Source organism: Diabrotica virgifera, chromosome 9 (assembly GCF_917563875.1).
Source record: "Diabrotica virgifera virgifera chromosome 9, PGI_DIABVI_V3a".
Taxonomy (NCBI): domain Eukaryota; kingdom Metazoa; phylum Arthropoda; class Insecta; order Coleoptera; family Chrysomelidae; genus Diabrotica; species Diabrotica virgifera.
The window spans coordinates 151,711,731-151,733,090 of record NC_065451.1 but is presented as its reverse complement, the minus strand read 5'-3'; the positions used below and the strand labels follow the sequence as shown (position 1 = coordinate 151,733,090).

Here is a 21,360-nt window from a genome sequence, read left to right as displayed (position 1 = left end):
TGCGTTCGGATTAGCGATTGTTCGGATTATCAGGGTTCGGATTATCGACGCACTACTGTATATCAAAACAATATTAAACTTCGGTTAGGTCAATGGAAGATACAAGAGTATAATGAAAGGAAATTATTATATGAGCGTTTATTATGAGAAAAGCACCCTCAATACCCTTACCCACTTATCCAATAATATTTTGTTCTAGAAACGATACAGTTGATTTACCTAATGCTAATTCATTTTATTATTCACTTCTTATTTAGATTTTGTACAGATGTATGTCAGGTCGCTAAACTTAAATGAAACTGGGCCGGTCATGTGGAACGTCTGACAGCTGGAAGATGGACAAAGGAGGACAAAGGTTCTTCCATCGGATCTTTGCACAAACATAATGAGTGATTTGGTGAAATGTACGTCGGCATGTACTGCCAATGTAATTACAGTAAAACCTTCGTTAATTGAAAACTTTTTAACTGAAACATCGTTTAACCGAAATGGCTGACAGCTTCAATAATTTCGTTAATAAAAGTATGTAAATTAAAAAAAAAGCAATAAAATTAAGGAAAATGAACAGGTTTACAGTGTTTTTTAAAGAAATCTTCTATTTTCTTTTGTGATTTCCTTTGACAACGATGTTTTGCAGCTATATCTCTCCAAAACTATGTAATTTGATACAAGAAGAATACAAAAAACAATGTTACTTTTAACTGATTTTCTTGTTATCCGAAACTGCCTCGCCCCAATTATTTCGGTTAACGGAGATTTACTGTATTAAGAAATTGCTATTAGTCTAAAGACATATTTTATAGTTATTTTATTGATGTGTTTGATCTTTTTTCATTATCGAGCTGAATGATGGACTCAACTTTAAGCAGCTTCAACACCATACCAACATGAAGATAATTATAAAACAGCAATAAATAAATTAAAAAAAACAAAAAGTCAAATAGTTATCTCAAAAATAAACAAATAGTTTTTCGTTCAACAGAATTACTTGTCTCGTCTCCTTAGCTTAAAAATAAATAATTACCGTAAGTAATCCAATAAGAGAGCAACAGTGAAAGACAGTTTACATTTCCTCCCCATTCAGAGGCAGTTCAGCATCCCCAGACAGCTGTTTCTGTCTCTAGACTTCTTCAGTGGGGCTACCTGAACACCTTTGAAAAGAAAAGAAATCAAACTGTGTATATAAGCAGAATTATAAAAATAATTTTATAATCAACTTTTACTACAACAGGGAGAAACAGATGAAATAAAATTAGAAGAGTTAGAGGATGCTATTAAATGGCTAAAAAAAGTAAAAGCGCCTGGTTATGATAGAATAACGAACGAAATGCTGAAGCACATGGGTGATAAAGGTAATAAAGTACTCTTGGAGATTTTTAATGAAATATGGAAGACAGAGATAATTCCAAAAGATTGGGAAATGGCACTGACTTTGCTCATTTACAAGAAAGGAGACAAGAAATGTTGCAGTAATTATAGAGAAATTTCTTTACTATGCACATCTATGAAAGCCTTCAAAAAATAATTGAGAGGCGACTGTACAAGAAAATTGAAAGTTCACTGCATGAAGCGCAAAGTGGATTCCGTAAAGGAAGAAGCACACAGGACCATGTATTCACACTGAAGCAAATAATAGAAAAAGTTAACCAACAAAACCAGACAGCGTCACTGGCATTTATAGATTTGGAGAAGGCTTTTGATAAGGTGAAGAGGGATAAATTGTGGGAAATACTGAAGAAAAAAGGTGTAGAGAACAAAACAGTAAATGTGATTAAGAGCTTATATAAGAACAACAAGAATAGTGTCATTTGGAGAAACAACATCTCGAATATCTTTGTAACCAGTGAAGGACCGAAGCAAGGAGGAGGGCTGAGCCCACTATTATTCAATATATTTATGGACAAAATCATCAGAGCCTGTTCAAACAAAGCGAAGAAATTAAAAATAGGGTACAAAAATTTACAAATGGTGAGGATTTCGGAAGGAGCATTCAAGGACGATGTGATGGTAGTTGCAGAAAGTGAACAAGACCTCCAAAGTAATATGGAAATCTGGAATGAAACACTAAAAAGATATGGAATGATTTTGAATAAAGAGAAAACCAAAGTAATGAGGATAGGAGACAATCAAAAAATGAGCATTTCAATTGAGGGAAGAAAATTAGAACAAGTCGACATGTGAAGAAAATTAGAACAAGTCGACATGTTTGAGTATTTGGGCACTAAGATAGAGGATTCAGGAGATCACGAAATGGAAATCAATTCAAGAATACAAAAAGCTATGAAAACATACTATCTAATGAACAGGGGTTTAATAGGAAAAAGAGAAATTTCACGGAAAACCAAGACGAATGTATACAAGACGATATTCAGACCAATCCTCACTTTCGGTTGCGAATCGTGGGTATTAACAAATAGACAGAAAAGTAAATTACAGGCTACCGAAATGAAATACTTGAGAAGAGTGAGAGGAGTCACGAGAGGAGAGAAAATTAGAAATAATGTAATACGGGAAGAGCTAAACATCCAACCCTTGATCTCATTTATCGAACAGAAACAGCTAAGTTGGTGGGGACATCTGCAACGTATGGAAGACCAATGATAGATTATAAGAGTATGGAAAGCCAAAACATGGAAGAAGGCAAAGAGAGGAAGACCTAAAAAGACCTGGGACAAAACAGTTGGGGAACTGCTGATAAGAAGAGGAACCACTTGGAATGAAACAAGAAGTATGGCAAGAAATAAAAAAGAATGGCGAAAATTTGTATACCAGTAATGGTATACTGACTGCCACACACCATTAGATGGTCTAAGTGGCTCCTGATTATATACAGGGTGTAACAAAAATACAGGTCATAAATTAAATCACATATTCTAGGAATAAAAATAGTTCGATTGTGTTATGTTCGTGTAAAACTCCCTTAACCATGAATGTAGGTTGGTACTACTGTCATCTGAACGACAGCTGTCACATACTTAATACTGCGATAGAAAATGGAAACCATGTGCATAATTCTTTAAAATAAAGTATTTTACATCGAGTATTATTTCATTACAAATACTTACGTCCTTTTAGTACAAAGGACTTGACATTTGGCGACGAGGATGGGATGGATACAAATATTACAGACACTACATCAACTACAACGTTCCAACTACAGCCGGTACAAACACGAGTTCCTCGACTACAACTGCGATAGTTGCACCTGCTACAGCTCCAGTAATGTCTACACAAGTTTCTACATTCCAGTTTTCCGTTGAACCTTTTAACCAGACAGCTACAAAATGGTCCAGGTGGGTAAAACGGCTGGAAGGAGCATACAAAGTTTTTAAAATTCCAGAGGAAATGAAATTGCCCTATTTACTACATTACATGGGGTCGGAAGCATACGATACACTGTGCGATAAACTAGCTCCAGAGGTCCCTGAAGACAAGTCATATGAGGATACAGTTAAGTTAATGGATAATTTTTACAACCCTGCACCACTTGAAATTGCTGAAATATTTAGGTTTCAATCAAAAAGACAAGCAGAAGGCGAAAGTATACAAGAATACCTACATTCTCTACAGAAACTTGCCATAAACTGCAACTTTTCCACATATTTAAAAAGTGCTATACGAAATCAGTTTGTTTTTGGTTTACAGTCAAAGAGGATTCAAGCCAGACTATTAGAAACAAAGGGATTGGACTTGGACCGAGCCGTAGAAATTGCAGCAAGCATGGAAACTTCAGAAAAGGATAGTAATCAATTTTCTCACAACAATAATTACAATCAGGCTAGTATAAATGTTTTAAATGCGAAAGCAAAAAGTTTTCATAAAAATACAAACACTAGTAAATTTAATGATAATAATACAGTAAATAATCATAGTAGCTCTCCTAATAATACTTTTACAATGTCAAATAACCGTAATAGGGCTTGTTATAGATGCGGAGACACCTCGCATTTAGCCGATAAATGTAATAAAAAGCATTTAATCTGTAACTTTTGTAAAAACGTCGGACACATTCAAAAAGTTTGTTTAAAGGCACAACAAAATTCACACAGGCAAGTAAATTCAGTAAACTCTGCTCAAGAGGTCTTAGAAGTAAATGCTGGAAATTGCAAAGATAAATTTTTTATAAATTTAAAAGTGAATGGTAATATTTTAAATTTTGAAATTGATTCTGGCGCTGCTGTTACAATCATAAATAAAAATATATTTGAAAAATATTTTCCTGCATTACAATTACAAAAATCGGATGTTAAATTAACTACATACTGCAAAAATAATTTGAATGTTTTAGGTTTAGTTTCAGTGGAGGTTGAGCACCAGGAATTAAAGCACACTCTAAAGTTGTATGTGGTGGATGGTGATGGCTACTCACTGGTTGGTCGAGAGTGGATACATGCTCTGGAAATCAATTTACATCAGGTAAATACAATTCTACATGAAAATTTTGAAATTGCAACTTTGTTAGATAAATATAAACATTTATTTGAAAAGTCAGTTGGTGAAATAAAAGGGTTAGAGGCTGAAATTTATCTAAAACCTGGTACTAAAGCAAAATTTTGTAAGGCCCGTCCTGTAGCTTTTGCATTACGCCCTAAAGTTGAGGCAGAATTAGAGTCCTTAGTAAATCAGGGAGTCTTAAAGAAAGTAGCATTTTCGGACTGGGCAACTCCTATTGTTCCTGTAGTTAAACAAAATGGGGACATACGCATTTGTGGTGATTTTAAAATCACATTAAACCCTTGCATTGAAGTGGATGAATACCCTTTACCTACACCAGATGACCTACTTTCCCAATTAGCAGGTGGGGACAAATATACAAAAATAGATATTACGAAAGCTTACTTACACTTGCCAATAAAAGATGAAATGAAACATTTACTTACATTAAACACCCATAAAGGTTTATTTCAACCAAATCGATTAATGTTTGGAATTGCTAGTGCTCCTGCCAAATGGCAACGTTTAATGGAGCAAATGCTACAAGGAATAGATGGTATTTCAATATTTCAGGATGATATAAGAATTACAGCTCCAAATAATACCTTACATTTACAAAGACTTGAACAAGTTTTAAAGAAATTATCTGAACATAATTTACATATAAATTTGGATAAAAGCGAATTTTTCAAAGACGAGATTGACTACTGTGGATATAAGATGAGTAAAACGGGTGTGTCTACTAGTGCAGATAAGGTAACTGCAATTGCAAATGCTCCAATACCTACAAACAGAACTCAAGTTCGGAGTTTCTGTGGCCTAATTAATTATTACAGACGTTTTTTAAAAGATACTTCTACAATTTTACAACCATTAAATAATTTACTTAAAAAGAATGTCAATTTTAAATGGTCGAATACTTGTCAAACTGCGTTTGACAAAGCAAAAAAACTCATTTGTTCTAGAAATGTTTTATGTCACTATGACCCAAATTTACCATTAGTACTAGCAACTGATGCATCACCCTATGGGGTAGGTGCAGTACTTTCACATATCTTTTCAGATGGTACAGAGAGACCCTTACAGTTTGCTTCTCAAACTCTTACTACTACACAGCAAAGGTACTCACAAATAGACAAAGAAGCTTACAGCATAATTTTTGGAGTAAAAAAATTTTACAATTATTTATGTGCTAGGAAATTTACTTTGCTCACTGATCATAAACCGTTAGTTCAAATTTTTGCACCTGATAAAAGCCTACCAGTTTTAAGTGCAACAAGAATGCAACATTATGCAATTTTCTTACAAGGTTTGAATTATGACATTCGTTACAAAAATACAGATTCTCATCTCAATGCTGACGCACTTTCACGTCTACCTATAAAATCAGAACAAAATTTCACACATGATGAGCCAGATATTTTTGAAATAAATCAAATTGAAACTTTGCCTACAAATATTAGAGATCTAGCTTTTCATACAAAAAATGATCATACCTTAAAAAAATTACTTGTTGGGTTAAAAACAGGAAAACCTGTTGATAAACGATTTAGCTTCAATATAAATCAAGCTGAATTTTCATTACAATCTGATGTTATTATGAGAGGACAAAGAGTAGTTATACCTACTAAATTGAGAAATAAAATTTTGACAGAATTACATACTGCACATTTTGGAATAGTTAGAATGAAATCTTTAGCTCGTAGTTATTGCTGGTGGCCTCACATAGACCAGGATATTGAGTCACTTTGTAAAAATTGTTTAGAGTGCAATAAGCACAAGAACAACCCAATTAAAGATAATTCTCATATATGGGAGCCACCAAAATTTTGTTTTGAACGAGTGCATGCTGATTACGCTGGACCTTTCAATGGAGGTTATTATTTTATATTGGTAGATTCCTTCAGTAAATGGCCTGAAATTCATTTTACAAAAAATACTACTACAAAAACTACTATTGAAATTTGCCGAAAAATTTTTACAACTTTTGGTATTCCTAAAGTTTTTGTTACAGACAATGGTAGACAATTTGACTCTCATGAGTTTAGAACTTTTATGAAAGATAATGGAATTACACAAAAATTTACTGCACCCTACCATCCTGCAACTAATGGACAGGGAGAGAGATATGTCCAAATACTAAAAAAATGTTTAAGGGCTATGCGAAGTGAGGGAAATGACAGGGAGTTTGAATTATGTAAGCTACTTATGCAATACCGCAGAAGCCCACATACAGTTACAGGTAAAAGTCCCTCAGAACTTATGTTAGGAAGACAAATAAGGAATAGATTAGATTTACTTAAACCTTCATGTAGTGATAGAGTTACCTATACTGATATGAGTCTAAGAAACTTTGATATAGGAACTAGGGTTTCCGTGAGGGATTATTTTCATTCTAAATGGCAATTTGGCATTATTGTACTCAGATTAGGGTTATTGCATTATTTAATTCAGTTAGATGATGGTAGAACATGGAAACGTCATGTAGACCAAATACGGCAAATTGGGGAATATACTCCATCTCAAAATAATCCAACATGTTACATTCCGGATACCATTACTCACAATTTGATTCCGAGGGAGGCATCAATTCCAGAGCACAGTGTCTCACCACCACCTACCGAAGTGATTACTGATGAATCCGAAATTTCAAACAATATGGAAAGTTCAAATAGTGTACCTGGGGCTCAAACTGAAACTGAGGAACCCATTTTAAGGCGTTCCACTAGAGTAAGGAAACCTGTTACCAGACTGAATTTGTAAGTACTTTTACTTCTAGTTAACTTTTGTAATTCATGGTCAAGGGAGGAGGTGTTATGTTCGTGTAAAACTCCCTTAACCATGAATGTAGGTTGGTACTACTGTCATCTGAACGACAGCTGTCACATACTTAATACTGCGATAGAAAATGGAAACCATGTGCATAATTCTTTAAAATAAAGTATTTTACATCGAGTATTATTTCATTACAAATACTTACGTCCTTTTAGTACAAAGGACTTGACAGATTGAACCTAACTTACCTTAGTACAAATGTGCACATAAAAAAAGTTACAGCCCTTTGAAGTTACAAAATGAAAATCAATTTTTTCCAATACAGTAGAGCGTCGATTGTCCGAACTAATTGGTGTTCGGAAAACCGATTTGTTCGGATAATCGAACTATATTGAGATTGTCATACATATTTATCCACAAGTGAATAAAAACCATATTTATATAACTGTATATTTGTTTATACCTTGATAATAACAAATAGCAATTAAACAAAAAAGTGCAGTCTTTGCAACAACATATATTTGGATACACAATTGAAGACATGTGGCATTCTTATGGTAGTAGTATCTTAAGAAAAAATTATAGTGAAATTTGAACACCCCATAAAAATTTGATGAGGGTTTTGTTCCTTTAAACCCCCAAAAACGTTTGTGTACGTTCCAATTTAATTATTATTGTAGTACCATTAGTTAAACACATTTTAAAAACTTTTTTGTATCTTAGTACTTTTTCAAAAAGTCAGTTTTTATCGAGATATTTTCAATATTTGTCAAATCCACCACATATTTGTATATGGCTAAGTACGGTTATGGAGACTTTGTAATAATATGAAAATTTATTTATGATTTACATTTTTAGGTATATTTTGAAAAAGAAGCTACATCTCGATAAAAGGTGACTTATAAAAAAAAGACTAAGAGGCAAAAGTCCAAATTATTATGGTTAATACCATATTAAAAAAGAAGTCACATCTCGATAAAAAGTGCCTTATCGAAAAAATACAAGGAGGCAAAAATTTTTTAAAAACACTGTGTTTAACTAATGGTACCGCAGTAAAAGTTTAATTGGAACATACAAAAACATTTGGGGGGTTTAAAGGAACAAAACCCCCATAAAATTTGTATGTAAACATATTAAAAAAGAAGTTGCAACTCGATAAACACTGCCTTATCGAAAAAAATACTAAGAGGCAAAAAAGTTTTAGAAATATTGAATTTAACTAATGGTACCACAATAATAATTTAATTGGAACGTACACAAAAGTTTGGGAGGTTTAAGGGAACAAAACCCCCATAAAATTTTTATGGGGTGCACAAATTTCACTATAATTCTTTTTTAAGATGTTCCTGCCATAAGAATGCCACATGTCCATTTTCAATAAAAAATCTCTAATAGTTTTCGATATATTCGAAAAAATCGATTTTCATTTTGTAACTTCAAAGGGCTGTAACTTTTTTTATGTGCATATTTGTACTAAGGTAAATTAGGTTCATTCGAACTATTTTTGGTCTCAGAATATGTGATTTAATTTATGACCTGTTATTTCGTTACGCCCTGTATATACAGTACAGCCTGCCACATCCGGACCTCCCCATATCTGGACGGTTCTGACGTCTGCATCTACCGAAATCTACAGAGAAAAGCAGTCCTGCTGTTGGACAACACACCCTCTCGTCTCGACCCAAAAGAACTAAAAGATGGCAAAATAAAGTGTCTTTTTTGCCCCCAAATGCAACATCCCTCTGTCAGTCTATGGATTAAGGTACTGATCCAAGATAGTGGAATGTATGAAGGAAAAAACGTTTCAGAGACTATAAAAGAAGTGGTCTCGATATCTGGATCGGTCTGTCTCCACATTGATCCGGATATGGCAGGTTATACTGTATATATATAATCAACTTTTAGGACGTTGTCACAGTATATAGAGGTTCCACAGTAAAACCACTCATCTGTTGGCGCTTTGATCTCAAGAAGTAATACCGGCAGTATGCAATTGGTAGTTCACCAGTGGTGGATGCAGGTTTTCCCTGTTAAAATCCGTACGTTTCTATGTGACTAGCAATGCGAGAATGGGGCAAAAGCGACTAAGAACATTGTGCAGTCGCCATGCGCAACTACAGATCTTACTTCCAATTTTTCGGAGAGTGGTTCTACTGTCCCTCTTTATACTGTGACGTTATAATGACATCTCTTAAAGAAAAGATGAATTGTCCAGATGCAAAATTTATTAAAAATAATAATTTAAACAGTATGCTTGGAACCTTCATAGTGTAAACACACACATTGAAGACGAGTTCATTCATTACAAAGCAATTAGTGAGCAGGTTGTTAACTAGTTGATTTATACAAAAAAATAGTTAAGAATCATGGCTTCCGAGAGCAGCGAAACAGAAGAAGAGGAAGAAATGGAAATGGATGATACCGGACAGTGGACAAAAGTGAAAAGGAAAAGGAAAAAACATTTGGATAATCCAGCAAAAAAAAGAATCACACAACCACAACTATCTCAACAGCAAGTGCAAGATATAATAATTGGACCACAATCTTCTGAAAACATAACACAACAAACTCAGCAAAACTCACAAAAAGATATCAACACTCCAAGTCATCAAAAAAAGGTAACTTACAACAACACACAAAACTATTCACTTCAAATGAAAACCATCAGTAATAAAAACTATAAACAAATTTTTTTTTTAACAACTCATCAAGAATTATCAAGGTTACAGTTGGCTAATTATTGGAGTGTTGGAGATCCAAACTCTTCCGATGTTATAATAAAAACTAGAAGTGGTTTTATTTTAAAAAGTAATCAGGATAATAAACACATTAAAACAAAGCTGAAATCATTAGTCCAGTCAAGTGTGGTCAAAGAATACAAAGAAACAAATTCTAACCAAAATCCATCAACACCACATAAATCACAAAACACAACTTTCGCCTGTGTTATATCATCAGTAGAATTGGATATTGAGGATACACATATAAAAGACCACCTTACCAATATCGGAATAACACACAGATACTGCAAAAGAATTACATCAAGAAAAACCGGAAAACTGACACCTCTGATTAGAATAATTACGGGAGATTACTCATCATTTCAAAAACTATTAAGCGAGGGAGTGTTCTTTAAGAACTACCACTATCCTGTTTATCCCAGTCAACCACCCGAACCTTCTCCTATCCCATGTTCTAAATGCTTACTATATACCCACACTACAGAGAACTGCACCACATCAATAAGCTGTAGGAAATGCCAAGGAAAACATTCAACACAAATGTGCACCTCTCCTCTTCCAGAAAAGTGTTTGTCGTGCAACGCCGAAGACCACCAAGCATGGTCACCTAAATGTCCTAACAGACCAACTAAACCTATCGAAGGAATTCCTAATGCGCGAATTAAGTCTATGAACAAAAAATCCTCCGAAATGCCATCAGAAATTACTGGTACGAGCAGAATACATTCACCAATGACATATCATGATCATATTATTGAAACATATACTAACAAACTAAATAATCCTAAAAATAAAGATCGTCAAGAAATCATAATTAAGCTAAAAAAGAGATTTGTACATCTATATAATATTGATACTACCCCAGTATTTAGCGGAAATCGACTATTTATACTCATGTTCGATCTGGAAAAATCAACCAATGACTCACCAACTATGCCACAGGAAGGCCTTGCAATATTTCAGGATAATGGCTCATAAGGTGAGATTTCTTTATTCAAATATCAATAGTTTTCAACCAAAGAAATATTTAATATACAACTATTTACAAGCTAACAATATCGATAGTTTTATGTGTGTGGAAAGCAAAAATAAAGATTTTATTAACCCATATTGTGACTGGTCTATAATCCAACAAAAAGGAAATATATTAAACCAAAACTTCAGAGGAGGCAGTCTTATACAATCCAGAAAAACATGGAAGATGGGGAAAGAAAATCCTCCACGAATAAACAACCCTCTTAATAACTGCATTCATGTCTCATTTCCTTTTAAAGACTCCAAATTACATATTTTCGTAGTCTATATTCACAATTCCTCACTAATTGAAGAAACTATCTTCATTAAGGCATCCCTTTATGATTATTCAATAATAATTGGCGATTTTAACCCAAAATCAAGCCCCTCACGTATGAAGCAAGTCAGAGGTTTTCTTCAAAGTTCTAATTTTTGTCAAATACCTACTCCTCCTACGTTTATAATGGCAGGTAACCCAAGCACAACTCCAGATATATTATTTTGTTCTAAAAATATTATAAATAATATCACAAATATACTTCTAACTCCAGATCTGGGAAGTGATCACTTGGCATTGCAATTTGATTTTAATCTACATCATGATCCTGACCACATTAATGAAATTAATCTTCCCAATATAGCAAAATGTAATGTACAAAATGTAAATAGTAGAATGAAAGAATTTTTGAATATAAGGCATGACATTTGCCCAAATTACATTAAAAATTTCAACACTATGTTGTCTAAATTTGTCTAAACGCAAGAAGAAGACTAACCTCAAAGTTGACCACATGCATAGATATATAATACTCTAGATTGCGCCCTGCGATCTTAAAGTGGGTGACGGTTGCGACAGAGATAAATGAGCCTATTTGGTCGGTAGTCTTTTTTTAATTTAAGGGGAATATCGACGACGTGACTATCCCACTTTATCGAGTAATATGTGTTGACAGTTGGAGCTGGTGGTGACGAGAAATGGTCTTTGGTCTTCGGACGTGGATAATCGTGGTTCGAATCCCATACCAACTTTACCTTTTTTATTTTTATTTAATCAATATTGCGTTTATTAGATATTTTTACATCTGAAAAATGGACCTAAGTAAATCTAGCAGATAATAAATGTACCTATGTATAGTAAGTTAATATTGGAATACAAAATTTGTGAACTGCATAGTAAAATAAAAGTCATTCGTTATTAATATAAATTCGTCCTTATTCGAATGATGTGAATAATATTTGTTTTGCTTCTACTTTTTTTAAAAATTGTAACAATAGTTTCATAAATAAAAATAATGTGTAATTACTTATAATTGAATCGGTCATTTCAAAAACAGCATAGTCCACAATTTTGAGAAACTAACTTTTTGAGAATAATAGACTCCTTTAAGATAAACGTTGTGTGGAAAAACGACACCAGTCCAGTAAAAACATTAGGAACAAAACTACAATATATAACTCTGAATTTTGATGTCATCCATTTCATCCATCTTTCGACTATATAGTTAAGTTCTTTGCTCTTCTGTAAAATTAGGAATATGTGACTCGTGTTGTTTTTGAAATGACCGATTCAATTAATAAATCGATGGTACATTATGTTGATATTAATTATTGGTAATTTTTTACGAATATTTTTAATTACTTTATACTATTCTACCTATTAAAAAAAATAACATTGGCTTTTATATTTTTAAAAATCTATAGGTACCTACACAGTTTTTCTTATTTGTTATATATTTCTTTGAATAGATTTACTTTAGAGATGTAATAATATCTAATAAACGCAATATTGATTAAATAAAAAATAAAAAAAGTACAGATTGGTATGGGATTCGAACCAGGATTATCCACGTCCGAAGACAAACGACCAGTTCTCGTCGCCATCCGCTTGAACTGTCAAACCATCTAAAATACTCGACGACAGAGTAGGATAGTGACGTCGTCGATACTCCCCTTGAATTAGAAAGAGACTACCGACCAAATAGGCTCATTTATCTCTGTCGCAACCGTCACCCACTTTAAGATCGTAAGGCGCAATCTAGAGTATTATAAATCTATGACCACATGTGTTTGTTATGCTTGTGATTTAATTTCCCGAATTTAACTAAAATAAGTGATTAAAAATAACTATTTTCATACTAAAAAGTGAAGATTGATAAAGTTCTTTGGATCAAAGTTGTTAGTTTGACATATATTATCATTGGGACTTCATTTTTTTGAATCAAAATTTTTGAGGTTATTCTATGAAAATGAAATCTTGTAATAAATGTGCAAAACCAATCAATGACGAGCAAATGGAGAAAGCTCCTAGATGTGATAGCTGCCGTGCGGTTTTCCACTTGGAGGAGAAATGCTCAGGACTTTGTGCAAGTGAGCAAAGAGCCATTGTTGTTCAAAAACGGATAATTTTGTTCTTCTGCGAAGACTGTGTGCTTTCCTTCAAAAAAATACCTGTTTTAACTAACAAGTTCATTCAACTAGAGGAGCAAATCAAGTCCTTAAAGGAGGAGCTAGACGCAATTAAGCAACAGCAGTGTGTTGGTGGTACAACTAATGTGGAAACATTATTGCATGAGGTTGAGGATCGTGCTGAACGTGCTAATAATTTGATGGTGTATGGCATCCCTGAATCACCAAGTAATAATATTCAAGAAAGAATAAATGCTGATAACAGTGCACTTACTCCTATCTTCAACAATATTGGTCTTGTTCAGAACGATGTGGTGAAGATATTACGTGTGGGGCAGACATCTGATGGCAAAAACAGGCCAATAAAAGTTATAACCAAAAACCGCCATATAGTCAAAAACGCAATTAATAAGCGCAATCGCATTGAGGATGGCATAAAAATAGGCTATGATAGAACGAAACTTCAACAGGAACAGTTTAAAACTGTTTTGGCAGAGTTGCGTGCTCGTGAACAGAAGGGAGAATCTGACTTAACTATTAAATTTATAAATGGACTTCCGACAGTTGCTAAAAAACCTTCAAAAAACCAACCGCAATAAACACCATGTCTATATATTATCAGAATCTTGGAGGAATACGTACACGTCTAGATGAACTTCGAACCTCCATCTCTCAATGCAACTACGATGTCATCATTCTAGTAGAAACTTGGCTAAATCAAGATTATTCGGATAATGAATTGTTAAACTCTGGCTACCACGTTTTCAGATTGGATCGTAACTTAAGAACTAGTACTAAGCAGCGTGGAGGAGGAGTTTTAATTTTGTTACGAAACCATTTTAAGCTAAACAAATCAAATCTGACATTGATAATGTTGAGCATCTGTTTGTTCAAGTGGATTGTGAAAGTGCATCAGTTGTCTTGGGTGGAGTATACATTCCTCCGAACTCATCAGAAGATATCTACCTTGGTCATTGCTCAGCAGTTGAAACTATTAGAAACAATAGGCCAGACATACCAGTATATTTATTTGGCGACTACAATTTACCACTGGCTTCTTGGGCTCACTCAAATGAAGAGGGCTTGCTCGTTGACTGCCCACAAAACTATCCAGCAAAGCTGATATGTGAATGCTTCTCTTACCTAAACCTGAGGCAATCAAATATCATACCAAATCAACGTGGAGTATTTTTGGATCTCATTTTCCACAGTATTGAAGATTTTCAGAAACTGTCAGTCTATGAAGCAGTTGACACTTTGCTTCCCAATAATTTTCATCATGTGGCAATTACTTGTGATCTTAGTTTTAGTGGTAATGTTAAACAATTAGATTATAATACTACATATTTTGACTATCGTAATGCAAATTTTGTGGGTCTAAATAATTATTTTTCTTCTGTTGACTGGAATATTGTTTTTGATGATGCAAATATTAATATCTCAGTAAATAATTTCTATGAAGTAGTCTCTGAGGCAACATCACTTTTTGTTCCGAGAAAAATATATAAACCTTCAAAATTTCCTCGTTGGTTTTCTCCAGAATTAAAAAAACTTGTTATTTCAAAAAAAACTGCTCATACTAGATTCAAACACACTCAGTCAGCTGCTGATTATACCTTATTTTCAGATCTTAGAACACAATGCAAAACATTAACAAATCAATGCTATAGATCTTATATCTCCAACATTGAGGAATCTATTCACTCAGATTCAAAACAATTTTGGAATCATGTTAACTCATTGAATAAAAGCCATGGAATTCCAAGTGTTATGCATTTTAATGACTTGTCAGCAGAATCAAGTGAGGAAATAGCAAACTTGTTTGCGAGCCATTTCTCCAGTGTCTATCGCTCAGACAAAGTTAATTTAAGTAACTACGATTTTAAATTAAAAAATTCAGTCGACATTCCGTTTATTCAATTTTCACTTTCTGAAGTCTTTGAGTCTATGAATGGTCTCAAGGATAAACTTAGTTATGGCCCTGATAACATTCCAACATATTTTTTAAAAAGATGTGTGTACAGTTTATCTAAACCTTTACATGTATTATTTAATTTATCTTTGAGACTACATACCTTCCCTAGTAAGTGGCGTGACAGTTATATAACTCCGGTATTTAAAAACGGTGACAGAGACAATATAAAAAATTATAGGCCTGTTGTTATGTTATCTGCCATCCCCAAACTTTTTGAATTAATTTTAAACAAATATCTTACTTGGCACTGTAGAAATCTCTTGATTAATGAGCAACATGGATTTAGGCAGGGCAAATCTACGTCTACGAATCTTGTCTTATATCATGATTACATTGTCAGGGCTTTCGAAGATGGGTACCAAGTGGACTCTATTTATACTGATTTCTCGAAGGCCTTTGACACAGTGATCCATTCTTTACTCATCTTTAAATTAAGATGTATTGGTTTTCCTGAATGGTTTCTTTCATGGTTGAGTAGTTATCTTGATGAAAGAGTTCAGTTTGTTTTTATAAAGGGTTCACTTTCTATTCCTATCTTGGTCAGTTCAGAGGTCCCACAAGGCTCACATGTGGGTCCTCTTCTCTTTAACTTGTTTATTAATGATATTTCTGAGGTAATAAAAGTTTGTCAGTTTTTGCTATTTGCTGATGACCTTAAGCTATATTTCAAAGTTTCAAATCTGTCTGATTGTCTAAGGATCCAGGAAGACTTGACTTCTCTATACAATTGGGCTCTTTCCAATTGTCTCCAGTTAAATAAAGATAAGTGTTTTGTTATATCCTTTAGCAAATCTAAAAATAATGTTGTGTTTGACTATCACATTAATACAAGCGTTCTATCAAGAGTGACTGAAATAAAAGATTTAGGGGTGTTATTTGACAGTTCCTTGTCATTTATCCCACACATTAACAATTTGTCAAATAAAGCATACCGTAATCTAGGTTTTATCACAAGAAACTCTCGAGATCTTTCTGTACCTACATATAGAATTTTATATCTTACTTTCGTCCGTAGCATCCTGTCTTATGCTTCTATAGTATGGTCACCATACTATTTTAACCATATTTACACCCTTGAAAAAATTCAAAATAAGTTTCTCCGGATTTGTGCTTATAGATTAAATTTAAAGAACATGTCTTCGGTGGAATTAAGGTCAAGGCTAAATATCAGTTCCTTAGAAGACTATAGAACTAAATGTGATTTAATTTTTCTCTATAAACTACTTGATCATACCACTGACTGTTCTGATTTATTAAGTCTTATCAACTTTAGATGTAGCACTAGAATTCTTAGAGATAAGCCCGTATTTTCTATAAAACACTATCACACCAACTATGGCAAATTCTCTCCAATTAACAGGATTCAGACACTGGGAAATGACTTTAGTCAATCTTATGATCTGGTGGATACAAGATTTGTAAGATTTAAGCACTGCCTGACTGAGTATGTAAGGAATCGAAGATAAGTGACCTTTGAATTGGAGTCTTCATTTCATTTGATTTTAATTGTCAGAGATTTTCATTTTAATAATATTTTCAGGAAGTTAATTTACTTAAATTATAATCATTTGTTTAACAATATTTATTAATTATTTAATACTTAGTTTAGTATTTGTGTTATGGTTAGGATACCTTATTTTTGTTATTTGTAAAAATGGGGACATCCCGTAATAAATAAATAAAAAAAAAATAAATAAATAAATTAATAATAGAAAATTCGCCCAAACAGAAGAAATCACCCTTTAATTACAATCTTCCACCCTTCATTTTGTCTCTGATTAAATTGAAGAGACAGTTACTCAGACAGATCCAAAAAAATGAGACACATGCATTAAAATCACAATTTAATGAACTAAACCAAGATATTCACAAACTTATATCACAATTTAAACAACATAAATGGATCCTAGCATGTAAAAGTATAAACTCCATGAAAGGAAAAACATACTGGAATGAAATAAAAAAACTGTCTAAATATAAATCGTTTAGACAACAGATTTCAGAACTGATATATGATGGCCAGACATATAGTACAGATGAAGAAAAATGTAGTGCTTTTGCTAGATACTTTGAAGAAACCTACAAATTTGATGAGGATGACAATTTTGATAGAGATACCTTAGAGGAGGTGGATAGTTGGTTTGGAAGTTTTTATGAAGATAGTCGTAATCTGAATGCTCTTCAGGACATCACAGAAGATGAATACGACGAGGCTCTATATAAAGGAAAAAATACAGCTCCAGGCAAAGATTCCATCAATCGTAAAATCCTTAGACAACTAGATCCAGATATTCATAAGGAGATAATAAGCATATATAACTATTGTATCATGAATCATCTCTTCCCTGATGAGTGGAAGACAGGCATTGTAATAGTTATCCCTAAACCTTATACTAACCATCAACTACCCCAAAATTACCGTCCAATCACCCTTCTCCCAGTAATTGGAAAAAATTTTGAGAAAATTATCCAAGGAAGATTATATAATGAATTAAACCAACATATTCCAGCACACCAGTTTGGATTTAGAGAAAAATCATCTACAATTCAATAGTAAAATCCAATATACAGGCAGCAAGATTGCAAGGACTAAAGGCCGCTGGAGTTTTCTTGGACATCAAGAAGGCTTTTGACTCCGTTTGGCATAGAGGATTGTTATATAAACTTCACAGAATGAAATGCTCCCCTTCTCTAATATGGATTATTGACGAATTTCTTAGAAGACGCAGGTGTATAGTTAAGATCAATGAAACATATTCCCATTCATTTTCAGTGCAACAAGGAGTTCCACAAGGTTCACCACTCTCCCCTCTATTGTATAATCTCTATTCCAGTGACATATGCGACAATAGAATAACCAACACTAATTTGCTACAATTTGCTGATGACACTACAGTGATATCATATGGAAAAAATTTAATAAAGACAATGGACTTATTGCAGAGGCAGGTGGATGACACAATATCTTGGATGAATAAATGGAGATTAACAATAAATCCTTCTAAAACGAAACTAATAATATTTAACCATAGAATCCAAGATCACTCACCAACTATAAACATATGCGACAATATTATTAAACCCTCCCAAACTGTTAAGTATTTGGGAATAGAAATAGATAACAAATTGACGTTCAACCACCACACAGCAGTTATAAAAAGGAAAATTATAACTAGAGCAAAACACTTCAGAAGTTTAACATACAAGAATGAGGGAATTACGATTGAAACAGCAGCCAATATTTATAAAATGATTTGCAGGCCCATGCTGGAGTATGGTTCTGCAATTTTCTATAATTCTAAAGGCCCTGCCAAAAATAATATAAAAGTGGCTGAAACAACTAGCCTTCGACAAATTACTAGAATGCGTCATCCTGATAATCCACTTCACAATCCATCCAACAGAATGCTGTACGAGGAAACTGGAATTGAACCTATTAATGAGAGACTCAATAAGCTGTTTAATTATCTCTTTATTAATGACTAACAAAAATTTGATTGAGCCCCACATTGTGAAGATACCAGAGGACAGTGCCCGTAGATGTCCAGGAAGAACTCTTTTTGAAGAAATCTGCTACACATCAAGACAATAAACAACTTTATTCAAGTCATCATCTGTATTGTAACTAATTGTCAGTGATATTGTGATTACCGCCACATACAAATATTTTTATTTTTTTTTTAATTATTGTATTGTATTAATATTAACAAAAAACATATATTGTAATAATGTATATTAATTGTGTAAATTGGCTGAAAGACTTCGGTCGATGGCCTTTTGGTACATTGTATCAATAAAGTATGTCTCTCTCTCTCTAATAATTTAAATCTAAATTTTTCGTAGAATTACTTTCTAGTAACTTCCTATATCTCTGACTTTTAAAATTTATAAGACAAGAGACAACAAATAATGAAGATGAAAAGGACTCTACAATATGAAGTCACATTTCACTTCATCTGTCTAGGAAAAAAGGTCCAAAAGTTAGTTCCTATTCCTAGTACTCAAAAATCTGAGTAAAGATACAAGTGAAAGACACTTTATGTTTCCTTTTGATTTAGCATCCCCCGATTTGGAGGAAGTTCAATCCCTTTTATTTAATATTAGTTTAATCCATACAGATAAACCTAAAGTTAAAGTCATATTCAGTATTTCAGTGGAATGTGAAATAGGTATCACATTCATGACACAAGATCATTAAAAATGAAGAAGAGAAATGAGTTTCTTACCAATGCTATACTCCTCCAGTTCTTTTTTTATTTCAAGTTTAATTTCATTAGATACATCTTCTACTACATGGTTTTCTATTTTGATATCATCTGAATACTCATCTAATACAGACTCTTGTCCAGAACTGCTTTCAAAGCCGTATTCATCTAGATCTAGTTCAGATTTAACTTGCTCATTGTCATATTTCTTTAGGGAATCTCCTTCGTCTTTAATATATGTTAACTTTTTTTGATTTCCAGAATCCTTAATATTTTCATTCCAATGCATCATTGTTGTTATAGTATTTTTACTACAAAAACGTTATTACGTAGGTCAAAATTTTTGACGTAAGAGAACTGTCAAAACATTAGAATGTGACTTTTCATCATGGCCACGTTAATGTCATTACTTGTCAGAGATATTTTTATTTGTTTTTGTTTACTGTACAAATAATATCTCTAGTTCTTTATTCTAATTAATGATGTCAATCGGATTTCATCAATTGCGGAAATATATTATTCATATCCCAAAATATTTGTTAATGTTAACGAAAATACATAATGATATTCCATAACATCAACTCTAGAATTGAATTTCTCTAGCACAGCTAAAATACGACACCAACACGGAACTGCCCGATCTTGTATAAGCGTCCACATGGTATTTTAATAAGAAAAACGTAATCACGATTGCATTGAGAATTTTATAATTATATTAATTAAATAACCAAAAACATTTATTGTTATCAATAATATAAATTTTCTAAACCAATTATTTAAGTTCAATATCCAACATAGCAATAATGAAAAGTCACATTCTAATGTTTTGACAGTTCTCTTACGTCAAAAATTTTGACCTACGTAATAACGTTTTTGTAGTAAAAATACTATATTTCTCTATGCAATGCAAACTGAAATAATAAAATATTGAATATACATACGTTTTATTCAGAGGCGACTGTCAGTCTGTCACACTGTCACTGTCAAATAATACTAACATACGCATATTCTTCTTCGTTTTTTTGGCTTGCATACAAGTGCATCAGTGAATCTGCCAATCATACGCATATTGGGGGCTATGATGTATCGTTTACGTAAAGTGATTACATACATGTGTAAAGTTCAGAATTACGTACATCAGATTACTTACAGTCGTCAAAACAGAAGTGTGTAAAGTGGTATGATGTATCAAAAAAAATACGTATTATGTTATTTAGGGTTCTGTCATGTCCTGACTGTCAGTTAATTCATGTTAACCCACGGTTAATAACATATAAATAATAAAGTAAATAATATAAATAACATATAAATAATATAAATAATAAAGTCTAATAACCGTGATGTTAACCCAACTTTTGGCTTTGTTTTTAACTTAGACAAGGAAAAAAGAGAGGACGGGTAACACTCATTTAAAACACACGTTCCAAAAATGAAGCCAGTTTTTGGTTTGTTTGTCCGCTGTGTCTAGGTACACGCTAACGTGTACGCAAATAAAAAAGTTAGGTACACGCTTAAACGTCATTAAGTCAGTGACGTCATTATTTAGCGTGTACTATGACTGGGTTTTTTGGTACACGCTAATTTGAGCCGCGTGTATGCTGTGGTAAAGTATCTGTAAGTATTGCGAGTGTCAGAGTGTGGTTAGAATTTGTCTAATCGCGTTATGTTTACACATAATCGCCTTATGTTTATATTGATTTATAAAGAGTTACCTTATTTTTTCACTTGTTTAGTGTTTTTTTTAATTAACTATAGAGTGTGGACAATTATTTAGTTCTTTTAATTAGTTTAACAACATTTTAAAACAGTA

The 21,360-nt window shown here is 33.0% G+C and overlaps 1 protein-coding gene across 2 annotated transcripts in view; it reads right to left on the bottom strand.

The window, feature by feature from the left end:
• Positions 1 to 20,405, bottom strand: part of LOC126892343 (zinc finger protein 845-like) — a 369,452-nt gene extending 349,047 nt beyond the window's left edge. The window contains exon 1 of one of the 2 annotated variants that reach the window (XM_050661865.1): positions 19,572 to 20,405. In XM_050661865.1, coding sequence (XP_050517822.1) covers positions 19,572 to 19,842 — 271 coding nt within the window. In that variant the 5' untranslated portion in view covers positions 19,843 to 20,405. The remainder of the gene's footprint in view (positions 1 to 19,571) is intronic. The other variant, XM_050661863.1, reaches the window with a different exon arrangement.
• Between the last annotated feature and the right edge of the window lie 955 nt (positions 20,406 to 21,360).